Genomic DNA, 22,322 nt, shown 5'->3' with positions numbered 1-22,322 from the left:
CACCCTCAGTGTACCTCAACAGTCTGTTGAGGATGATCTTGTCGAGCACCTTCCCCGCCGTGTCAATCAAGCATATTGGTCTATACGCCGACGGGTCACCGGGTGGTTTTCCCGCCTTTGGCAATAGTACCAGGCTCTGCCTCTTCCACATATCTGGAAATACTCCCTCGTCCAGGCATATCTGCATAGCAGATCTGAACATCCCGGGAGCCTCCAAGATTGCGACTTTGAGGGCCAGGTTTGGAACTCCGTCCGGACCTGGTGCCTTCCCCATGCTGAGGGATTTTGCAATCCCTACAAGTTTCTCATCGGTTACCCTATCCTCATCGCCAGCCCCAATCCCTGGCTGTCCTAAGAAAGGAGGCTATGGGCTAGGGTTATGGCGCGGAAAGAGCCCCTCGATGATCCCCTTCAGCATCTCTGAAGATTGCTCTGTAGGAGCCATTGCACCTCTTGTCTTCGCCATAACGATCCTGTAGGCATCACTCCACGGATTCGCGTTGGCACTCTGACAGAGTCCCTCAAAGCAGGCCTTTTTGCTTGCCCTTATCTCGGACTTCAGCGCGACTTTGGCAGCGACACCGCCCGTCGTTCTTCACGCTCCTGCTCGGTACGGGCTCGCTGCATCCGCCTCCTGGCTCGTAGGCAGGCACGGCGCAGGTTAGCAATTGCTTGAGTCCACCAGTACGTCGGTTGTCTCCCATTCCTAGGGTGGACTTTACTAGCGAAAGCATCGCTACCAGTTCGTTCTCGCTTAGGCCGAGTAGGTTACGCTCACAACGGAGCGCCTCTCTAAGTACTTCGTCATTGAAGTACGATGTCTTCTACCTACGAGGGCTTGGCCTTGACCTAGCCGCTTCCTCAACCCGCTGCCTGCTGTTGTTGTAGTCGATACTGTAGCGAACCGCCAGGTAGTCACTGTGAGTGTAGTCATTGTCTACCCTCCAGTTCGAACTACTCGTTAGACCAGGACTACAAAAAGTAACGTCGATAATCGACTCCGCTCCGTTTCGGCTAAAGGTACTTTTGGTACCAACATTAGCCAGATCGACATCTAGCACGGCCAGTGCCTCTAGCAGGATTTGACGCCGCTGGTTCGTGATACAGCCCCATTCCACGGCCCAGGCATTGAAGTCACCCGCTATTACTACTGGCCTTCGCCCTGTCAGCACGGTCGTCATACAGTCCAGCATCTGCGTGAACCGCTCGGTCGACCAACTCGGAGGCGCATAGCAGCTACAGAAGAGGACCCCGTTTACCTTGGTGATCACGAAGCCCTCGTAGGTAGTAGACACCAACTCCTGGACGGGGTATTTACCCGTCGTCCATATCGACGCCATTTTTCCGGATCCATCCACGACCCAGTTGCCGTTGCCGGCGGGTACTCGGTATGGGTCCGATATGATGGCGATATCCGTCCCCCACTCAGCAACTGCCTGATACAGCAGTTGCTGAGCTGCGTCACAGTGGTTCAGGTTCAGCTGCGTTACTTGCTCTGTGACTTTTCGATTATGGCTCTTTTGAAAGTCGGACACCTTGAGCCTCCCGTTGGATGCTTGTTGTTCACGGACTTCCCGGAACAAATCAAGCACTTGGGAGGGTTCTTGCAGCCTAGTGCCTTATGACCTTCCTCACCACATCGCCTACACAACTTGGTCCTATCAGGGCCTTTACAGCCCCAGGACTTGTGTCCTGGTTCCCTACACCACCACCCAAGCAGATCACCGGTTGCTCATGTATGTTCAGTGAGCATACTGACCAACCAACATTGATCTTACCTACCTTAGCGGACTTATTTGCGTCCGCCACAGGTAGGTGTACTAAGGCCACCTGAATTCCTGCCGGACCTTTCCGTAGCTGAACGGCAGCGGTGGGCACCTGAATCTCGCACTGTTGCCACAGTGCAGTGGCGAGCTCTTCTGCGTTGGTGATCTCGTTAAGGTTCATCACCTTCAGAGTCACTGACTGCGTTAGAGCTTTCACCTCGACACCCTCGCCAAGGACCTCTTCCGTCAAACTTTTGTAGGCGGCGCCCTTGCGCTCCTTTTCGCGCTTAAACTCGAGGATCATTTCACCTGTACGAGAGCATCTGACACTGCGTACGTCGGCTCCTAGATCTGTGAGCTTCGCGTCACTGCGCATCGCCTTCAGGACTTCCGAGTACTTGGACTCTTCCGTCTTCATGATGATCGCATCACCCTTTTCGCGCTTGGCACCTACCTTTCTTTGGCCTGATATCCCTGCGCTCCTGCACTTCCTGCTTCTTTTTCTTCTTCTTCCGCTCTACGGTTGTCCAGGGGGCGTCCCCCCCCCCCTGATCCGCCCTAACCTGTGGTGATTGAGGACCTCTCAATGGTCGCAACCCCCTGTTCCCATCAATCCGTGAGGGGCCAGCCTTTTTGGGAGCACCCTTCTCGGCTTTCCGGGACGCCTGGCTGGGGTCCGATTTTCCGGCACTTCTGCCGACTTTCGGGGTTAATATTCGCCTGACCTTGCGAGCGCCGCCGGGTAGCTCCTCCCCTGACGGCTGCCTCGCACGCTTCTGCGATTGCTTGATGTAAGCATTTGCTTCCGCACTTTTGGGGCTACCCGCGAACACGGGTTCTGCCGCTGCCACAGTCGCCATGGGTTCAGCATGGTTCTGCTTGGCCGCCAACATCGACTTGCGAAGTCTGAACAGGGCCTGCTTGAGGTCCTTGCTGATGTTAGACTTCGAGGACGCAAAGTCAATGATGGAGTCAAGCTGCTGTGCAGCCACTTCCATCGCAGAGAGCCCATCTCTACTTTTATTGATGGCCCTCATCAACCACGCTCCATCCATAACCTCACCCAATGCGTTAGCCGGGGATGAAATATGGTGTCCAGCACTGGCACTACGTGCACTGCTGCCTCCTCCTGCTTCCGCTCTCCTCAACGGAGACCTAGCTAACCCACTTCTTGCGAAGGGGTTCGCTTCCCTACTACTGCTAGTTTGATTTGAATTTGTACTCATTTTGGATCCCACGAGTAGCACGGAAAAAAAGGTCCACCACGCCAGAGCCCTGCATTAACGCGGTAAGGGACAAATTACTGTGAGGGGTGCCCAGGTGCCCCACAGGCTCCGTTAATGGCCGAACATCTTTTTCACCCCCTCGACCACTCATTCCTCAGCACGGTTTTTCGCTTCACACCTTGAATTGGGATTACCCTTTTTGGTGGACTCTTACCACCGGAACAGGTCACCCGTAGTTCTATTCTATAAGCCGGAAACTACACAGCAAAGCACAGGCAATGAAGGACGGGACAACGGAGGAAATGCTTTCGTCAGTACTGCGGAGGATGGAAACCAACCAGCCCCCACTTTGAGGAAGGTTAATGATGCCATTCACCAGCTCAAGAACAATAAAGCTGCTGGTAAGGATGGTATCGGAGCTGAACTCATAAAGATGGGTCCGGAGAGGCTGGCCGTCTGACTGCACCGGCTGATAGGCACAATCTAGGAAACAGAACAGCTACCGGAGCAGTGGAAGGAAGGGGTAATATGCCCCATCTACAAGAAAGGCGACAAGTTAGATTGTGAGAACTTTCGAGCGATCACCATTCTAAATGCGGCCTACAAAGTATTATCCCAGATCATCTTCCGTCGTCTGTCAGCTGTAGTAAACGAGTTCGTGGGAAGTTATCAAGCCGGCTTCGTTGACGGCCGATCGACAACGGACCAGCTCGTCCAACTCTACGGCGAACCCAGTATCCAGAAGGTGGGCAAAGCCGGAAGGATACGATGGGCAGGGCATGTTGCAAGAATGCCGGACAGCAACCCTGCAAAGATGGTGTTCGCTTCGGATCCGGTTGGTACAAGAAGGCGTGGAGCGTAGCGAGCTATGTGGTCGGATCAAGTGTGCACAAAGATTGGGCGAAATGAGCATTCTCTACCTGCCAGTGGTGTTGGTTTGGATAGTTGTTCATTCATTTGCTCAGAAATAACGAGCTACACACGTGGTTACTCTCAGGTGGTTACCAATGGCTTTTGAGGCGTTATCTCAGATTATGCGAGATTTGTTCAGCATAATCTCTCGGTCTTGTTTCCCACAGGAGCAGAAAAAAATAAGGAAGTTATGGAATTATGATTATAGTGCCAATAGAGCATATCATTGAGCAAATAAGAAATCATCTTGCTTTAATCCACAATATTACTATTACCTATTTGCACAATGAAATTCAATGATATTCACTAATGGTGATAAGCTCCATCGAAGTTAATACGCCAATCGCGTATTATCCTCGATTTTACTATAGTAAAATCGAGGATAATACGCGATTAGCGTATTAACTTCGATGGAGCTTACCACCATAAGCCCCAATGAATCCTTTGCTACGAAGATGCTTTCCACTTGAGCAAGGAAGTTCGGAAAAGAAAATGGTCGTACTTATTAAGGGAGTTCATTGCATGTGTCACTATTTAATGTAGCAATAGATACAAAACGATCACTGTTTGGGATTATGTACACGCCGGACTATCAGTCCCGGAAACAACTATGAGATAATTTATTATAACCAAAAATATGTCTGTCCAGTAAAATCCAAACTGGAGTCAGATTAACTTACCACAAATTAAAATCAAACGATACTCTAATTCGCACTGTTGCTATCGGTCAGGATGATCGTCGGCATCATGATCAGGAATATGGTAGTGGTCACAATCAACCCGATGGTCGAGTTTAGATTGAACAGATGCCCGTAGTGGAACCGACAGTACCAACAGTAGGCAATCGCCGCAGAAAACAGAAACGTCCCGATATAGATGAAATAGGTTCCATACCGGGTGGAATTGTCGCGTCTGGTGGATTCGCCGGAAATGCCCCCACCGGTTCCGTAGCCACCACCACCGCCACTATCGGTGGTTCCGTTGTCTCCGACCGTGCCGGAGTCCTCCCCGGTGGCACCCATCTGAGGTTTGGGATTGTGGATCAGACAGTGCACGACGCAGTTGTCGAACAGCCCACACGCGGCCAGCGTCTTGGAATCCGGTTGCAGCACATGGCCGTTGAACACCAGTCGGACCAGCTTCTTGGCAGCGAGTTCGATGGAAAAGTTACGCCTGGAAAGAAGGAATTGTCTATAAATTAGCGTCTGGTCACAAAATGCAGACAACTTACTTTTTGAAATCTCCAATGCCTTCGTTGAGGTTGCCCTCCACCAGTTTGGAATCGTCGTTCAGATATTTCAGCTTTATTCTGATTTGCTTCGACGGTAGCTGCTCTTTAGGTTTGGCCGTTTCGCCACCCGCCAAAGTTGAGCCATCCGACCCTTCATTCGGAGTCGTTTGGCCTGGGTTACGGTTACGTAACCCGTTGGTATGTTCACTGCCTTGAGCCGACGTCGAAGCCGGCACGTCGTCTAAATCGCGATCCATTTGGCGTATGATTTCCTCGGGACCGAGATCCACCTCATCCAAGCTGCTCCGTCCTCGGCCGACAGCCGATGTGCTCGGGTACGTTTCGGAATCGCTGATGTCTAAACCGGTGGCCGACTCTGATGCCTCAGTTAGAATGGATTGTGTTATATTATCGATCGACGATGCAATGCTGTCGTTTTCCAAGTCCAACTCTTCCGTTTCCGTAACGTTAGAGATGTTGGACTGTTGTGATGAGCTTCGAACTGAAAAAAGAACACGAAATCAAACTTATTATTAATTGAAGGATGCTTTTGACATATTTTTCCGACCAGCAAATCGAAGCAGCCTCTAGCCCAGACCCTTCGATTTCAATGAGGAAACAAACGGTGTCGCCTAACGTGATCAGTTGTTCCGAATGTCTCCTGCCTTAATGGTGATCTTGAATTCCATTATTGGAATCAAGGTTCCCTTAAAGATCGTGAATCGCAAAGTAAAACATCTTCAAGCTTAATTTGTTCACTTATGACGATAAAACTGAACGTTTGTTCAAGGCCTCCTTGAAAAGTCTCTCAAGTAACTAAAAGTCGCCTGGACAGATCAATAATGGAAATAAATGATTTACTAGGATTTTCCCCAGTCTATGTAATCATTATGAAAAAGAGAATCCAATCTGGCATTCTTCGGAAAGGGCTTTCTCAAGAATATTTTTTAGTTCACTTTAACAAAAGTATAGACGGGGTTGATGGAATGGCTACCGCTTCTGCTTCATATGAAGAAGGTCATGGGTTCAATCCCAGGCCCGTCCCTTTCCTCGTACTTTGTACTTGTGTTTTACACTTGCTTCTATCTTCCACTCTCAATCTATCATACTCACACCCTACTCGTTCATAGCAAAAACACTAGAACCAGAAACGGACAAGAAACCGTTTCCCTACGATTCACTCTATCTCATCATTATAGCAAGCCTTTCCTTACGCTAGATACTTAAGCAGTCTGCTAACCAAAGAGCAAGCCTCTCTGCCATGCCTTTCCCCCAATCCATACACTCCCGCATGAATTGGCGTAGAACAAAAGCGAGATTTATGTTCGATGTTCCTGTGCCATGGGAATATTTCCAGAAACCTGGATGAGGTTTCCAGAATCACACTCTGAGCCGTCGGTGCCAAAATTGGGATCGTGGTACCAAACGTTGCCGCATGGATACTGAATGCATGATTGGCGGAGGTTCTTCTCACGCTAAGGACGTCTGTCCTGTGAAGGAAGATACCAAAAAGTTTGTATGCGAAAATTGCGGGGCAACCATAAGTCAAACTTTTGCCCTTCGCGCTAACGAATCGTTGAGGCAGATTAATGGCAACGTTTTTCGTAGCCGGAGTTCTCTAAGCAAAACCTCCAACAATTCTGTTTTTTCAGTTAACGATCGCTTGCTTCATAATCATACCCATCAGGTAAATGATCAGTTGTCAGCCAGCGCTCGATCGAGTCGGTCGGCTTTTTGCTTTAGCGCAAACATTCGGTAGTTAACACTGTGAAATTCCATTTACAATGGCTACCACACGAAAAAATACGATAGTCGTCGATTTCAACGTGCTTCCCGCGCGGCCAAGTGCAGGAGACATTCACAAGTTTCTGTGCAATATATTGGAAATTCGAATGGCTTCCATGAAAAATCTCCAAATACACAACATTCGGAATTGTGTCCTCATTGAGATGAGCGATTTAGAAACAGCAGAGAAAGTAGCTGCTTTACATCATTTGAAGCACTCAATGTCCTCAGAAAACAAAAAGTTCAACATTCCTATCTACATGGAAGATACTGCGACGAATGTCCGCATCCACGATCTCCCGCCAGGAATACCAAATGCAGTTGTCGCCGATCACATGAAGCAGTATGGGAAGGTAGTGTCCGTAGCTCGTGAATTGTGGAAAAAGTTCTTCCCCGGAGTCCAAAACGGCGTTCGTGTCGTGCGGATTGAACTTCAAAAACACGTACCATCATACGTGCGAATTCTAAACCAGCTTACGACTGTGTCTTACCGTTCGCAAATCCCCACTTGCCGGCGGTGTGAACGAAAGGCACATCCCAAACAAAAATGCTCTGAAGCAGCAGCAAGCGAAAAAGAACAACAAACTACAATGGAGTCTTCATGCGATACCCAACAAGCTGTATGTGTGGCTGACAACCCAACACAGATAGATGTCCCAGAAGAAGCAGACGCGAAATGTAAACGAACGCAACATCGGCTACAGCAGCAGACAAAACGGAATGTTCGTGAGCTGAGTCCATTGGATAACTCACCACCGCGAAAGAAAACAGATCCCAACGCAGAGCCCATGCCGGCCGTGTCTCGTGAAATCGGCAATAATGATAACGGAATAGAAGCAGAAAGAATAGTTGATACGAGTACAGACTCTGACTCAGGTTCAGATCCAGAACCAGATGATGTAGCCGGGTGGAGAATTAAATTCGACAAGCGGTCAAAACGGCAAGACAAATTTATTGCTAAGTATTGTAAATGAATTGATTTTTTTATGTATGAAATTGAATTGTGAATTATTGATTTTTACTCTGACACGAATGCACCTGTTTGGTGTAAAGTGTCGTTAATAAAACAAACAAACAAACAAACAGGTAAATGATAATCTTGCTCAATCACAAGCTAATTGGGTAATCTGGTAACCGTTCGAGTCTATTAACTTCGAATGGATTTACCCAAATCCTATGCCAATATTGCTATCATCATTTATAGGCGTATAAAACATCAACTTTTTCGTCATACGAAACTGTTCGTAACGGTAACGGGGAACGAGGTTGTTAGTGAACTGTAAATCCGGCGATGGGTCGAATGCAGTGGTCAGGTTTGTTCTCAAATTTCATAACGCCAAAAATGGCAACTTTCGACACCCACCCATCCCCTCGTAAGGCAGCGTCCATTTATTACGTAACGCTAAAATTGGAAATTTTTGACCACCTCCCCCCCCCCCTCCGTAACGCTTTTTGCATGAAAATTTTCAAATTTTTGTATGAGCGGTAACGTTTGAGCCTACTCCCCCTCCCCCTAGAGCGTTACGTAATTTGTGGATGCCGCCTAACGCATTTTGTATGAATATTTTTAACCCGGCTGTTCCCATTGCTCAACGAGTGGAATACCAAGCAGTTAGTTCAAAAGTTAATAACTACAACGTGGGTGTAGTGGTGCTGTACAACCCGTCTTGCAACAACCAACTACTAATCCAAAGATATGAAAGTCTTCTGCTTGACCTGCTTGAGTACAACCTCAACAGGGTCTACGTTGTCGGAGACTACAACATTAACGTTTCTTCCGCGCAACCTTCCGGTAATCGTACCGGTTTGCAACGACTGCATAACACTTTCAACCTGACTGTCCTGAATACTCCCCCTACTCGGATTACGGAAACCAGCTCTACCACAATCGACCTTCTGGTCACCGAGTCTCCAGACTCAATTGTGAAGTCTGCGACATCTACTGGAAACTCCATTTCTGATCACAATATTGTCTATCTTATCGCCGATATACAGGTACATAAACCGCCTGCACAAAGACGAACCTTCAGGAATTTTCGTAGAGTAGACCAAGTTTGCCTTCAGGCGAATTTTCAAGCAAGAGACCACCAACCCATTCTGAACTGTTCTGACGTCGCTAGTAAGGCGGAACTGGTTACTGCTGAACTACAACTTCTCCTTGATCGACATTTGCCTGAGCAAACGATCACAATACGTGATCATCGCACGCCCTGGATTAACAGCGACATCGAACAAGCAGTTAAACTCACAGACCTAGCATTCCAACTCTATTCGAGGAACCCCAACCAACCAAGAGGCGATATGCAATGGCAAGACTACTGCGCAAAACGTGACAGAGTAAGCACGCTGATCTCAGCCGCGAAGAAGAGGTATGCAGACAGGAATTTCTCTCCTGAGCTACCTGCAAAGAAACTCTGGCGTTTCCACCGTGTCGTTGAACGTGACATCCCTTGGCAATTGTGCGAGGATGTAATTTAGATACCGACTGTGGGATGTGGTATCCAATTTTTGCAGCAACAGCCGAACTTTGGCTGCGTCGTCCAAATGGCGTGCGTCGCTCTTGAAAAGATCCCTACATCAAGCGAACCACTTCACACAGCGGATTCAGGATACTTCTCAATACCCTGGTACCCCTACCTGTTTTTTTCTCTTCTAGAAACCCTTCTACGATTGATTTGGTCTTAACCGACTCTAGTCACCTTTGTAGCCAACTGATTACTCATGCTGATTTTGATTCTGATCATGTCCCTGCTACATTTCATATATCCCATGAAGCAATTCTCAATTCTATCAGCTACGTCGATAGTAATCTTGATGTCAGCATTTCTTTGCAACCAAAACTTGAACATTAGAAAATTTCATTGTTGAAGCAAGGGTATAATTTTAAACTCTTGATCCGATTTAAAAACGTGAGGAGAAGGCAATTTCAACACACCCGCAATCCTGCTATGAACATTATATGACAGGATCTACAAAAAAAAATTAAAAATGTTTAAATGTTTTACTCAATTAAGGAGCAATTCTCGCTGAAACCAGGCCGCCATCGGCACCCATCGTTAGAATTCCAATTTTATGTCACTGATCGCTAGCTTTCGATAAAACTTAAGGGTGGTCCTTTTTGTTTTCTCAAATTGGTGGACCCCTCGTACGCCAGCTAGCTAAACAGTTTGCAAAAAAGCCCATTTTTTGATAAATCTTGGGTATTTCTTCACGTGATATGTCTCATATTTCCCTTGGAACACATACCAAACATAATGGCATCGTAAAGAGAAAGGATATAGCTTTCATTTGAAGTTAAAAAAAATCCGGCGGCCATTTTGAATTTGGCCGCCATCTTGAATTTTGTTAGAAAAATCGTTTTTTCACCATTAGCGCACCGCTCGTTTTGAATTCTGAGATCACCATCAGAAAGCTGAGGAAAAATTGCGTAAGATAGGCTACAGAAACTAGGTGTGCAATGGTATTTACCCTATGAAATGAACGATTTTCTAAAACATGTTCCACGATTTTGACGTATATGGCGAGTACAATCAATGCAAACATCATTTTTTGTACAACAAAGATACAAGTTTTCAATAGTTGGTGTATTTTTCGAGTCAGATGAAGAATAGGAGTATTATTTAGAGTGATAAAATCTGGCGGCCATCTTGGATTTTGACGCCATCTTGATTTTGACTAGTAAAATGAATTTTTCACCTTGATAGCACTCAGCATGTCTAATTTAGAGGTTTTTCCTGACGTTACGTCCCTAGTGGAACCGAGCCTGATACTCAGCTTAAATACAGGTTATTAAATAGGAATTTTTAATAACAGAATAATTCTCGACATATCTTTGAATTCAGTTATTATGAATAAATAAATTTAATGAATAAAAACCGTCCAAAAACATTGATTGAAATAAACAAATATTTTTTTTTACCATATGCTTTTTTTGTCATCGAATGAAGTTTATAAATTGTTGCGACATTAGTAAGTTTTGTGGTAATATCTGTAGTTTTAACGTAAAACATTTCCGAAAGTGCATTAATTTAGAATGGAAATCTTAAATTTTTAAGCAAAAAATCCTTGATTTTCTGAATCATAAAGTATTGTTTTCACTAACACCCAACATGCATGTGAAAAATAGCGAAATTGAAAGGTGAGAAGCAGGCTTTGTTCTAATGTGGACGTGATGCCGAAACGCAGGTGAATCATTTTGAGTTTGGAAAATCTGGTGGCCATCTTGGATTTCGACGCCATCTTAGTTTTTAGCAGTAGAATGATTTTTTACCATCTCAGCGCTCTTCATGTTTAATTAATTAAAGATCTCCGTTAAAAAACAAACAGATTCTTTATTTCTTATCTTATTTTAGCTGTTCAACAGATTGTTCATTTCTATCAATGGTTTTAGACCAAATAAATGAAACAATTAATGCTATTTTTCAACTCGCAGATATGCAGAACAATCATTCAGGTGGCAAATAAGCGTTAAAAAATTCTACTTGTTAATTTATTTTTGAAGCTTAGGGGCTGGCTCTATTCCAGTAGGGACGTAACGTCAGGAAAAAAAAGAACAAGAAGAATAGTAAGTGCAACGGTGGCATTAAAATTCAACATGTTCAGTGTTATCAAGGTGAAAACTCATTCTACTACTTAAAACCAAGATGGCGTCAAAATCCAAGATGGCCGCCAGATTTTTTCACTCTAAATAATACTCCTATTCTTCATCTGACTCGAAAAATACACCAACTATTGAAAACTTGTATCTTTGTTGTACAAAAAATGATGTTTGCATTGATTGCTCGCCGTTCATTTCATGGGGTAAATACCATTGCACACCTTGTTTCTGTAGCCTATCTTACGCAATTTTTCCTCAGCTTTCTGATGGTGATCTCAGAATTCAAAACGAGCGGTGCGCTAATGGTGAAAAAACGATTTTTCTAACAAAATTCAAGATGGCGGCCAAATTCAAAATGGCCGCCGGATTTTTTTTAACTTCAAATGAAAGCTATATCCTTTCTCTATACGATGCCATTAAGTTTGGTATGTGTTCCAAGGGAAATATGAGACATATCACGTGAAGAAATACCCAAGATTTATCAAAAAATAGGCTTTTTTGCAAACTGTTTAGCTAGTTGGCGTACGAGGGGTCCACCAATTTGAGAAAACAAAAAGGACCACCCTTAAGTTTTATCGAAAGCTAGCGATCAGTGACATAAAATTGGAATTCTAACGATGGGTGCCGATGGCGGCCTGGTTTCAGCGAGAATTGCTCTAGATAAAAAATAAAATGTAATTTTCCCATTTTCACTCTGGCTTTAAGTTCTTTTTCGGATCTTTAGGTTTTCTTGTGAATTATCTAAAATTTTGAAAAACCTCAGGAGCCAATTCCGGCATTGAAAGAGTATAGGTAACAAAGTATTACTAACTAAGAAGTTCAAAAACTTGCAAAAACTTCAATTGAAAATCAAGTTTCTCAGGATTTCGGAAGCATTCGCAACCAAGAGAACGTTTTCAAAAATTCCTGGGATACTGATGTAATTATTTACATTCTCATCAAGAAACTTCCACAAAGTAGCTTATTGGTTGATATATTTAACAAATGTTTTCAGTTGGCATATTTTCGTAACAAATGGAAAATGCCAATGTTGTACCAATTTTAAAACCAGACAAAAATCCTGCACAAGCTTCCAGCTATCGTCCAAACAGCTTGGTTTCCTCCATCAGTAAACTGTTTTAAAAGGTCATTTTGAACAGAATGATGGTCCACATCAATGAAAATTTATTTTTTCGGATTTCGTCATGGACATTTGACCACTCATCAGCTTTTGCGTGTAACAAATGTCATTCGTTCCAACAAATCTGAAGGCTATTTTACTGGTCTTGCTCTTCTAGACATAGAAAAATCATTCGACAGTATTTGGCATGGAGGCTTGATTGTAAAAATAATCCTAAGCTATCTATCAAATAGGGCTGCAAAATGGTGAGTCGACGGAGTCCTCACAAGTTCCTACCTCATGCTTCCACGGGTCGACGGATGACAAATGACCGCCAGCTAAGAGTTGCGTGCTTAGCTGGTAGTGCAGCCTGGGTCCTGTAGTCCTTCTGACTTCAGCTAGATTGAGGAGGTACGTCCACCGAGCGTCTGTTCACCAAGGAGGTGCGGCTCAAACAGCGTCTGTCTGGCATCCAGCGGCATAATAAGAAATGCTCTTCCCCGGAAGCTACACCTAAGATGGCAGCCCCATCACGGCGGATAGGGAACCTTAGGCTAACAACCTACTGTCCCCGAAACATAAAAAAATGTCCAAGAAACCGATAGAGAAAGATTACGAACTGATTTAACGGCAACGACTTTTAGCGCGAAACAACGGACACGAATTGGAACATGGAATGTACTAACCCTAGCCCAGCAGGGTAAACTGGCACAACTCGCCAACGAGGCGTGTCGCATGAAGCTGGAGATCCTAGGACTGAGCGAAGTCCGTTGGCCAAACTTTGGAGAACACAGAATACCATCGGGACAAATTCTGCTATATTCTGGCCTGCGAGGTGAACACGCTCCTCGGCACCGTGGGGTTGGCTTTTTGCTCAGCGCCCAAGCTTACGCCGCGCTTATGAAGTGGGAGCCTATAAATGAGAGAATAATCGTCGCCAGATTTAGAACACGGGTCCGAAACCTTACCATAGTCCAATGTTATGCGCCAACCGATGCTGCCGAATTGCAGGACAAAGAGAACTTTTACAGTCAACTCAATGCTGTCGGGGATAAGATTCCGAAGGGTGATATCAAGATCTACATGGGCGACTTCAATGCGAAGATCGGATCCGACAACTCGAGCTATGAGCCTGTCATGGGACGCCATGGTCTCGGAGAAATGAGCGAAAACGGAGAACTGTTGGCAGAGTTTTGTGGCAATAACGACATGGTGATCGGGGGATCGCTCTTCGTCCATCCGTCCATCGTCTCCATCGTCCGGTTCACAAGGTCACGTGGGTCTCCCGCGACGGCTTTACCGAAAATCAAATTGACCACATCTGTATCAGCCGAAAGTGGAAACGGAGCCTTCTTGATGTGCGGAATAAACGTAGCGCTGACATCGCATCCGACCATCACCTCCTCATCGGCGAGGTGCGTCTGCGCATTGCGCGGATTCGTCGACAGGAGGAAAGAGTCGGACGTCGATTTAACACACGCCAACTGGAAGATGCCACAGTGAAAAGGTCCATCGTCGAAGAACTGGAGACTCGTGCTGCTAATATTTCGGAAGGTGGCAGCGTAGAAGAGCAATGGACCGCCATCAAGAATGCCTTCATCACTACCAGCGAAAATAATCTGGGTGAGCTACGCACTCGGAGAAAACAGTGGATTACCGATGAAACCTGGAGGAAGATAGAGGAGCGGAGAGAAGCCAAAGCCGCGATAGAGCGGGCGAAAACCAGAGGAGCCAAGGCACTTTCCCGTCAACGATACTCGGCTCTAGAAAGGGAAGTTAAGCGCTCATGTCGCACCCGGCCACCAACACCTCAGCATGATCCGCCTAGGGTTCGGCGTATTTGTCGCGTTAACACCGAAGCTCCATCACTGCATGAGATAGAAACAGCCATCCAAAGTATGAAATCCAACAAAGCCCCTGGGGTCGATCGCATATCAGCCGAGATGCTCAAAGCAGACCCCGCAATATACGCTCAACTGTTGCATCAACTATTCTCCGCAATATCTGGGACACCGCGACTTTTCCGGCCGACTGGATGCAAGGCGTGTTAGTGAAGGTACCCAAAAAGGGTGACCTCACTGTATGCGATAATTGGCGGGGCATCATGTTGCTATGTATTGTTCTCAAAGTTCTATGCAAAGTGATCCTAAACCGGATCAAGGAGAAGATCGATGCGACTCTCCGTCGACAGTAAGCGGGATTCCGTGCCGGACGATCCTGTGTGGACCATATTGTCACGCTCCGTATCATCTTGGAGCAAGTCAATGAATTCCAAGAGTCCCTGTATATGGTATTCATTGACTACGAAAAAGCTTTCGACCGACTCAATCACGAAAATATGTGGGGTGCCCTGAGACGCAAGGGTGTTCCTGAGAAAACCATCGGCCTCATCGAAGCGCAGTACGAGGTCTTTACGTGCAGAGTATTGCACAACGGGGTCTTGTCTGAACCCATCCGGGTTGTAGCTGGAGTGAGGCAAGGATGTATACTATCACCACTACTGTTCCTCATCGTAATTGACGAGATCCTGATAGGCGCCATTGACCGTGAACAAAACCGTGGGCTGCTGTGGCAGCCTATCACTATGGAGCACTTAAATGATCTCGATTTGGCTGATGATATTGCTATACTAGCTCAACGGCGCTCTGATATGCAGAGTAAGCTAGACGATCTTGCCGAACGCTCCTCAGCGGCAGGTCTCAACATCAATGTCAACGAGACCAAATCGTTGGATGTAAACACGGCCGGCCCTTCCAGCTTCACAGTAGCCGGGCAAACAGTGGAGAACGTCGAAAACTTCCAATATCTTGGTAGCCAACTGGCGTCTGACGGCGGTACCAAGATCGACATAGGTGCACGGATCAAGAAGGCGAGGGCTGCTTTTGCGAGCTTAAGAAATATTTGTAAGAACAGTCAGATTAGTCAACGCACCAAAATTCGAATATTCAATTCCAATGTCAAATCTGTGCTGTTATACGCCAGTGAAACGTGGTGTGTATCAGCGGAGAACACTCAACGGCTGCAGGTGTTCATCAACAGATGCCTGCGGTATATAATTCGGGCATGGTGGCCACACAACTGGATTTCTAATGCTGACCTCCATCGTCGGTGCCACCTGCAACCGATACAAACCGAAATTCGACAACGAAAGTGGGGGTGGGTCGGCCACACTCTACGTCGCACAGTGCTTCGAACGTATGGCACTTGGGGACAAAAGTCAGAACTGGATGTTTTATGCGGTTTTGCCCTACGAAGTTGAGGAGAAAGTCGTTATACACAAAAAATCTCATTATTGGCATGAATGACACATATTACATCAGTAATGGCATAAGTGGCTTATACGCCACGTTTTACATTTGACACCATAGAACAGTGCTCGATTTTGAATTAATGTTTAAAATAAAAACGCATGAAAAAGTACTTGAGTCGTTTGCATAAACGATGTATGTGGTATGCGTAAATGTAAAAGTGTCTCAATAACCAAATTTTTATTAACATATTAAAGCACGGATTATTCCAATGACTAAAATCAAACCCAATAAAAAAGGTTACATAAAATTTATTTTTATTAGCAATACAATTCATTTACTAGCTATTAATCATCCAAAAACATATCAATCGAATCATTATCTTCTTTTGTACAAAGAAAGTTGAAATGTCGTGGGTTTCTGTTTGATGATTATTAGAAACAATTTGATACATAGGCTACGAACGCGAGCTCTTCAGGTTCATTATTGTTGATAAGATATACACACTTAATTATCGAATTTGAGTTCGGTAAAGCAAATTAACGAACTCAGCCGGTAAATCACAAATTTACTGAGATCTCGTTGAAATTTGACACTTGATCAAAGTTGGCAGATGTGAAGTGCCGAAAATCGGTTATTTATATGTTTTACCGAAATTCAGTATTTTATTTTGCTACAGCATTCGGCAAACAAATGAGTTTACCGAGATTTGGCGAAGTGCATCTGTCAAAATGCTAGAACACGTGCAATCAACAAAAGGAAAGCCTGATTGGTCATGTAAGTTATTGGAAACGAATTTCGTTAAATATTTTTTGTTTTTATTAAAAGTTAATTGGAGCAGTGATGACTTTCGTTTCAATTACACTTCTCTTTTCAGATACAATTGTATTCCGAGCACTTAATGAAGGTCCAAACGCGATGCGAAAATTATTCTGTGGCATTCGGAGGATTTTTGCTATTGCCTTGCAGCTAGCATCAACACTGGCTGCGTCGCTTCGAGAATATTTTTATTTTGTTGAAAAACTCAAATAAAAAAGTTTTTATTTATGATCATTTTACTCGTATACCTATAAAAAACAACAATAAACATTTTCAGAATTTCGGTAAAAATATGCCGAAAATTTCCGCAGAGCTTTGCCGATCTGCTCAGCAAATTTTGACAGCCGGATGAGTTTTTAATTTTGCAGTGGTGTTTGGCACTTTGAACTTTTACCGAGATTTTCGCCGAGATCTCAGCTGTTGGGTTCTCGGCAATTTATTTTACCGGCCTCGGTGAAACAAATTAAGTGTATATATAGGTTTTTTATGAACATTCATTGAACGGTATAAAAGGCCTTCCCATGCCAGCCTTTACAGCCGAATTGGAAAACTCTGCATCGTCAATTTTCTGTTTGCGCGGAAGCAAAACTGGCTATGCTAATCAGTCGGAGTTTTGTTTCACAAAAATATCGTATGATCTTCAATATTTAGCCCATTTTGGTGTATTTTGTAGCAATAAAATTTACTAAACGTTTTTACTGCCCCTAAAGGCATAACTGCCCCATATTGAATTAGTAGGCATTGAGAAAATAACGCTCAAAGTTTGAGTTTATTCTTCTCATACAAATGTTCATAATTTTCTAGTACATTTCTACATGCAATATTCATTTAACACAATCGCACGAATAACTCTTTTTGCTTATATTGGTCAGCAAAAAATATAAACTTGAACACAATTCACGTTTTGCAGTTGCTATTTAAGTCAAAAGTTTATATAGAGACTGTTATGCCTTTATTTTTCAATATGGAACTGCATCAACTTCATATTTTTCCACAACTTTTTCGAACAAATTGTGTTAATTTTCATATGCATTGTAAGGTATGTATTAAAACATGGATGTTGCGACGAAAAAAGGTGTTGGATCGAAAATCCATATGGGACAGTTATGCTTTTATGGACAGTTTAGCTTGTTTTCAAATATCTGGGAGAAAGAATCATTGCTATAACAACCGTACATGAAATTCACAACATGATTTTTGCGAATACGTGGATTGGCAGAATACCATTGCTTGAAACAATCTTTATTGATGATTGTGGCAGCATAACCTAAAAATCATAAAATGACATACAATCGGCAAACATATGCAGCTGGAATCACTTTCAGAATTTGAAAAATATTTCAAATTTTATTTTAAAGTGGATTTCAGAAAGGTACTTTGAGGTACTTTTTTGTATGGGCTAGAAGAAGATAGGAGTTTTAATTTTCTTCTGTATTAAAGAGCTTATTGTTCAAAAGCATCGTTTTCTGCAATTTTTAAAATATATCACAGAAAATTAAACGGAATGACTCCTACTTACTAGTTTCAACACGATCCTTAACGGCTTTCGCTTTGAAAATGTGATTAGTATGGGAATAGAGCGTATTAAAAAGGGATTTGATTGACACAAAAACAATGAATTATATATAACGATGAAACCACTTGTCAACACGTGGGGTTTTGGTTTGTTTTGATAAGCGCACGAACTTTCTAGTATTTGTATTACACGCTCAAAACATATGTCAACATCATGGCCTACTTGATTCTTTCGAATATGAAAGTTGATTTTTTGACTTTTGTCCAAGGGACGAAGCACTGTGCGTCGGGGCGGAAACGAAATCTGCAAACAAGCGCTGGAATGGAATCCAGCAGGACATCGCAGCAGAGGCAGACCCAGAGGATCATGGCGGCGCAGCCTCAACAAAGAAATAGAAGAAGTCGACGGCAATTTGACCTGGCCGCAGGCCAAGGCGATAGCTGGTAATCGCCCAGGATGGAAATCTTTCACGTCGGCCCTATGCACCAGAATGGGTGCCCAGGACCCATAAGTAAGTAAGTAAGTATCTGTCAAATCGTGCATTTCAGATTCTTCATCGCAACTCCTAGTCTGAAAGACTCTCTGTAAGAGCTGGTGTTCCTGAAGGTAGCATTTTCGGACCAATATAATACAATATTTTCACATCTGGCTTACTTGAGTTACCTCAGGGATATTGAAAATCTTTGTTCGTGTATGATACCGTGGTGAATCAAAATCCGGACGGTACCAATATCCGGACACTTTAATTATATTAATTAATTACAGTTAAAATTAAGTGAATATATGTCTGGTTTTCATTCATCCCCTTTTAAATAAACAATGCTGATCATTTTACATTTATTTCTGATCTAGTAACCATTGCTAAATAATTAATAAAAATAAAAACAAATTATTTGTTCATGTTGGACGTCATTTCGTCGCGATTTAACTTCAACTCGAGTTGAACGATCGATGCACGCGCGAACGTTTGTTTGAAGTAAAAGTTAGTAAAATATATATTTATAGAATTTTTATCCAAAACTCTTCAAAAGAAGATATTTTGGAAGTTCGGTGACTCCACTATCATAAAATAAATTGGAAATATACATTTATCGGTGTGCAAAAAGACTGTCCGGGATTATGAGCCGGTGTTTTCAGATCCGGACATCGTGTAATGGACCACCGTTTTACTAGTGTAAGTGAGATTCCCGAAAGAAGAAATAAGTGAAAATTTGAAAAACAACTGTGGATAGTGTAGTGAGTATTCGGAGTGCAATTGATTATTAGATATATTGTATTTATCTTCAATAATAGCTGTTCGAGCCGCGTCGAATGCAGTTCAAGCTACGCGTGCTTTAGCTCAGGTAATCAAACCAGTTTAATTACAAACGTGTTATTTGTTTTGCCATTGTGGGACAATCGTGGACATCAAGTTCATTAAAGATTGTTATTTAATTGCGTGTTGACATTATTTTCATTGAAATTTAACGGATATTGCATGCTATAACACCTGATTTCGATCCAAAAGTGTCCGGAATTAAAGACATCATTTGTCTAAGGTGTCCGGATTTAAAGACAAGACATGCTTCAATATTTGATTGATTTTTGTGTTAAAATCATGATTTTTATCAAAAATTTCATCACTTTCATGAAGATCTGGCTTGAAACAATCTATCAAGTAATATTACATCGAGGATTTTCTAAAACAACACGCTCATATTGAAGTAAGAACATTTGTGGCACCTTAAGCGTCCGGGTATTGATGAAAAACGGTACAGGCCTCTCCGCCAAAGGACGAAGCCTGCGTCATCTGTAGTAGATTGCAAAAAAGTTTGGATATATTTTTTCATACTTGCAAAAACGAAAGATTTCTGCTAATGCTTCCAAAACCCAACTTATAATACTCCTACATAAACCAAAAGCTCTTTATTTGAAACTTTCAAAAAGGCAAATCTCAATAAGAGGGACCCCATTGATTGGCCAGATGAAGTAAAGCATCTATGACTGATGCTAGATAAAAATTAAACGTAACTCATAAAAAAATGAATGTACAATTTGAAATGATAAAAAAAAATATTGTGAAATAATTAATCTACTTACGAATATTGATGGTGACCGGTTGCTGAGTGATCCGGTTCAACCGCCTCAGGTTGTTTTCGATGACTAGAACGGCGGCCTGCGAGCTGGGACGATCCTCCCGAACGTACGTCGAGCGCCACGCAAAGTACACCACTATCAGGGCCAAGAAACCAAATGTCCAACTTTTGAGAAACTCTTCCGATTCTTCGTACAGGGGCAACATATTAATCATCTGTAGGTATCGATCCGGAACCCGTTGTCACCAGTCGCCGCCTTGTCCAACGATTACGTGAGTGGCCCCTCCCAGCCAATAATGTCCTCCAAGCCGAGACGGAACTACTGTTCGATGATATCCTGTTTGGGAGTGTCACCTGGTGTGACCATTCTCTGAAAGATTGGAAAATGCTGTAATCAGTTAACGAAGAGCTGATAGCGAAAGGCACTCAAGGTTTCCTCAAGAGTTCAGGATATCTTTTAGAGAACATTTTGGGAGATAATCAAGGGATATTTTTCAACTCAATCAGAATTCATTGAGAGTTTTTATAGAATTTTCTTCTGTTTAAAATTACCTCCCGGATAAAACCAAAAATTACATTATTTTTAACAAAAATCCTTGACATGTTCCTGGAGACACCTCTGAAAAAAATAATTGAAAAATCTTAAGAGAAATCTCTTGGGAAATTTCTAAAAGTATTCTTGCAGAAGTTTGTGATTGGAGGATTCCTGTTTTATTTATTTTTTCAAGCAAGAGGTCTCTAAAGTTCGTATTTTGGAGTCACTTAGTCGCCACTAGCCCTGCTACTGGAACAATCACTTTTCACTTCAAAAATCACTACAATGAGAAGAAAAATTGTGACTTTGGAGACCATTTTAGTTAAAATAGAGACTTGCTTTATAACATAGACCTAGTCTCTAAAAAGCGACCTGCTACCAGCCCTGGTTAACGTCATACAAAAAGCAGAAAGATAGCTGAACCAAATTCAAACCACTCCTCATTAGATACCACTAATCGCACCCATGGCCTTAAACGGGAACCTTCTGGACGAGGAAGCAGAATTTGAAAACTGAAAACAAACTTACATAATGCTGTTATTGCTGGTCCAAACATAAACAGCAACAATTCCACGATCCGCAAGAATCCCTGCAATCAAGAAAAGTATCGATTAGAATCCGCAAACAAACAAAAATCATCAAAAATAGTCACTCACCTGAAACTCTGCTCTGCAGCACCACGCAAATTGGAAAACAAATTTTTCCTTACTTTGATTTTTTGTCGTCTCGTCTGACGTATCCTCGCCTCGCGCATCACCAGATGACAACGGGCCACGCACGCACACACATTCACAGTGCACAGCGAAACGAAAGCAAGTTGTTACGAAAAAGCAGGGGAAAGGGAAACGATGATAATGCCACAGTTGACCAATCAGGTTTGGTAACCGAACGAGGGGTGATCATTAAACAAATCGAGAGGGATTCGTGATAAGGGCCTATAGCCTGATTTACTGCTAAAAAGGAATTTCTTGCCAATTCCTTTCAAAAAATTTCTACAGCGACTCCCGTTTGAACTGATATTTCTTTTCAACTGCGTACTAAGATCAGAAAAAGGTGCTTTCTTGATCGATTCCTTGAAGGAATTTCCCAAGCATCAAGATATGCCAAGAAATTACTTCAAGCATGATTTTTCAAATAGGCGTAACTAACATTCGGAAGGATTCGAGAAAAATGCAATGCAAGATATTGTTAAGCATTTTAAATCCTATTTAAAATGTTATGCATTTTTTCTATTACTGAATCTACTATAAGTTGAAAAAAAGAACATTGTTTCTAACCACTATTAAACAATTACGATTCGTTTTGAATTAGATTGAAAAACTGGTGAAATTATCGAATAAACCCTTTTGCTTTGTGCTGCTCACATACACCATGATGATTCGTCGATACCATACCTTGATTGATACATACACCTTGCTTGATGCGTCGGTTTGACAGTTCGTTTTTCACATGCGTCACGTCATATACACCAGTATTGTTTTGTAGTTGCACATACACCGGTTTGCAAATTCCC

The 22,322-nt window shown here is 43.2% G+C and overlaps 1 protein-coding gene across 1 annotated transcript; it reads right to left on the bottom strand.

Annotated features, from left to right (window-relative positions):
* Positions 1-4,409: 4,409 nt before the first annotated feature.
* LOC5566480 lies at positions 4,410-21,587 on the bottom strand. The gene is made up of 5 exons (XM_001650817.2): positions 21,466-21,587; positions 21,338-21,398; positions 20,279-20,644; positions 5,136-5,637; positions 4,410-5,077 (listed from the first exon to the last, which is right to left on the bottom strand). Exons 3-5 carry the CDS (start codon positions 20,487-20,489, stop codon positions 4,609-4,611), a joined length of 1,182 nt encoding a protein of 393 aa, XP_001650867.1. The 5' UTR covers positions 20,490-20,644; positions 21,338-21,398; positions 21,466-21,587; the 3' UTR covers positions 4,410-4,608.
* Positions 21,588-22,322: the final 735 nt, after the last annotated feature.

This window comes from Aedes aegypti, chromosome 1 (assembly GCF_002204515.2).
Source record: "Aedes aegypti strain LVP_AGWG chromosome 1, AaegL5.0 Primary Assembly, whole genome shotgun sequence".
NCBI classification, from domain to species: Eukaryota; Metazoa; Arthropoda; class Insecta; order Diptera; family Culicidae; genus Aedes; species Aedes aegypti.
The sequence above is the reverse complement of the archived record's forward strand: the minus strand, read 5'-3'. Positions and strand labels throughout refer to the sequence as shown.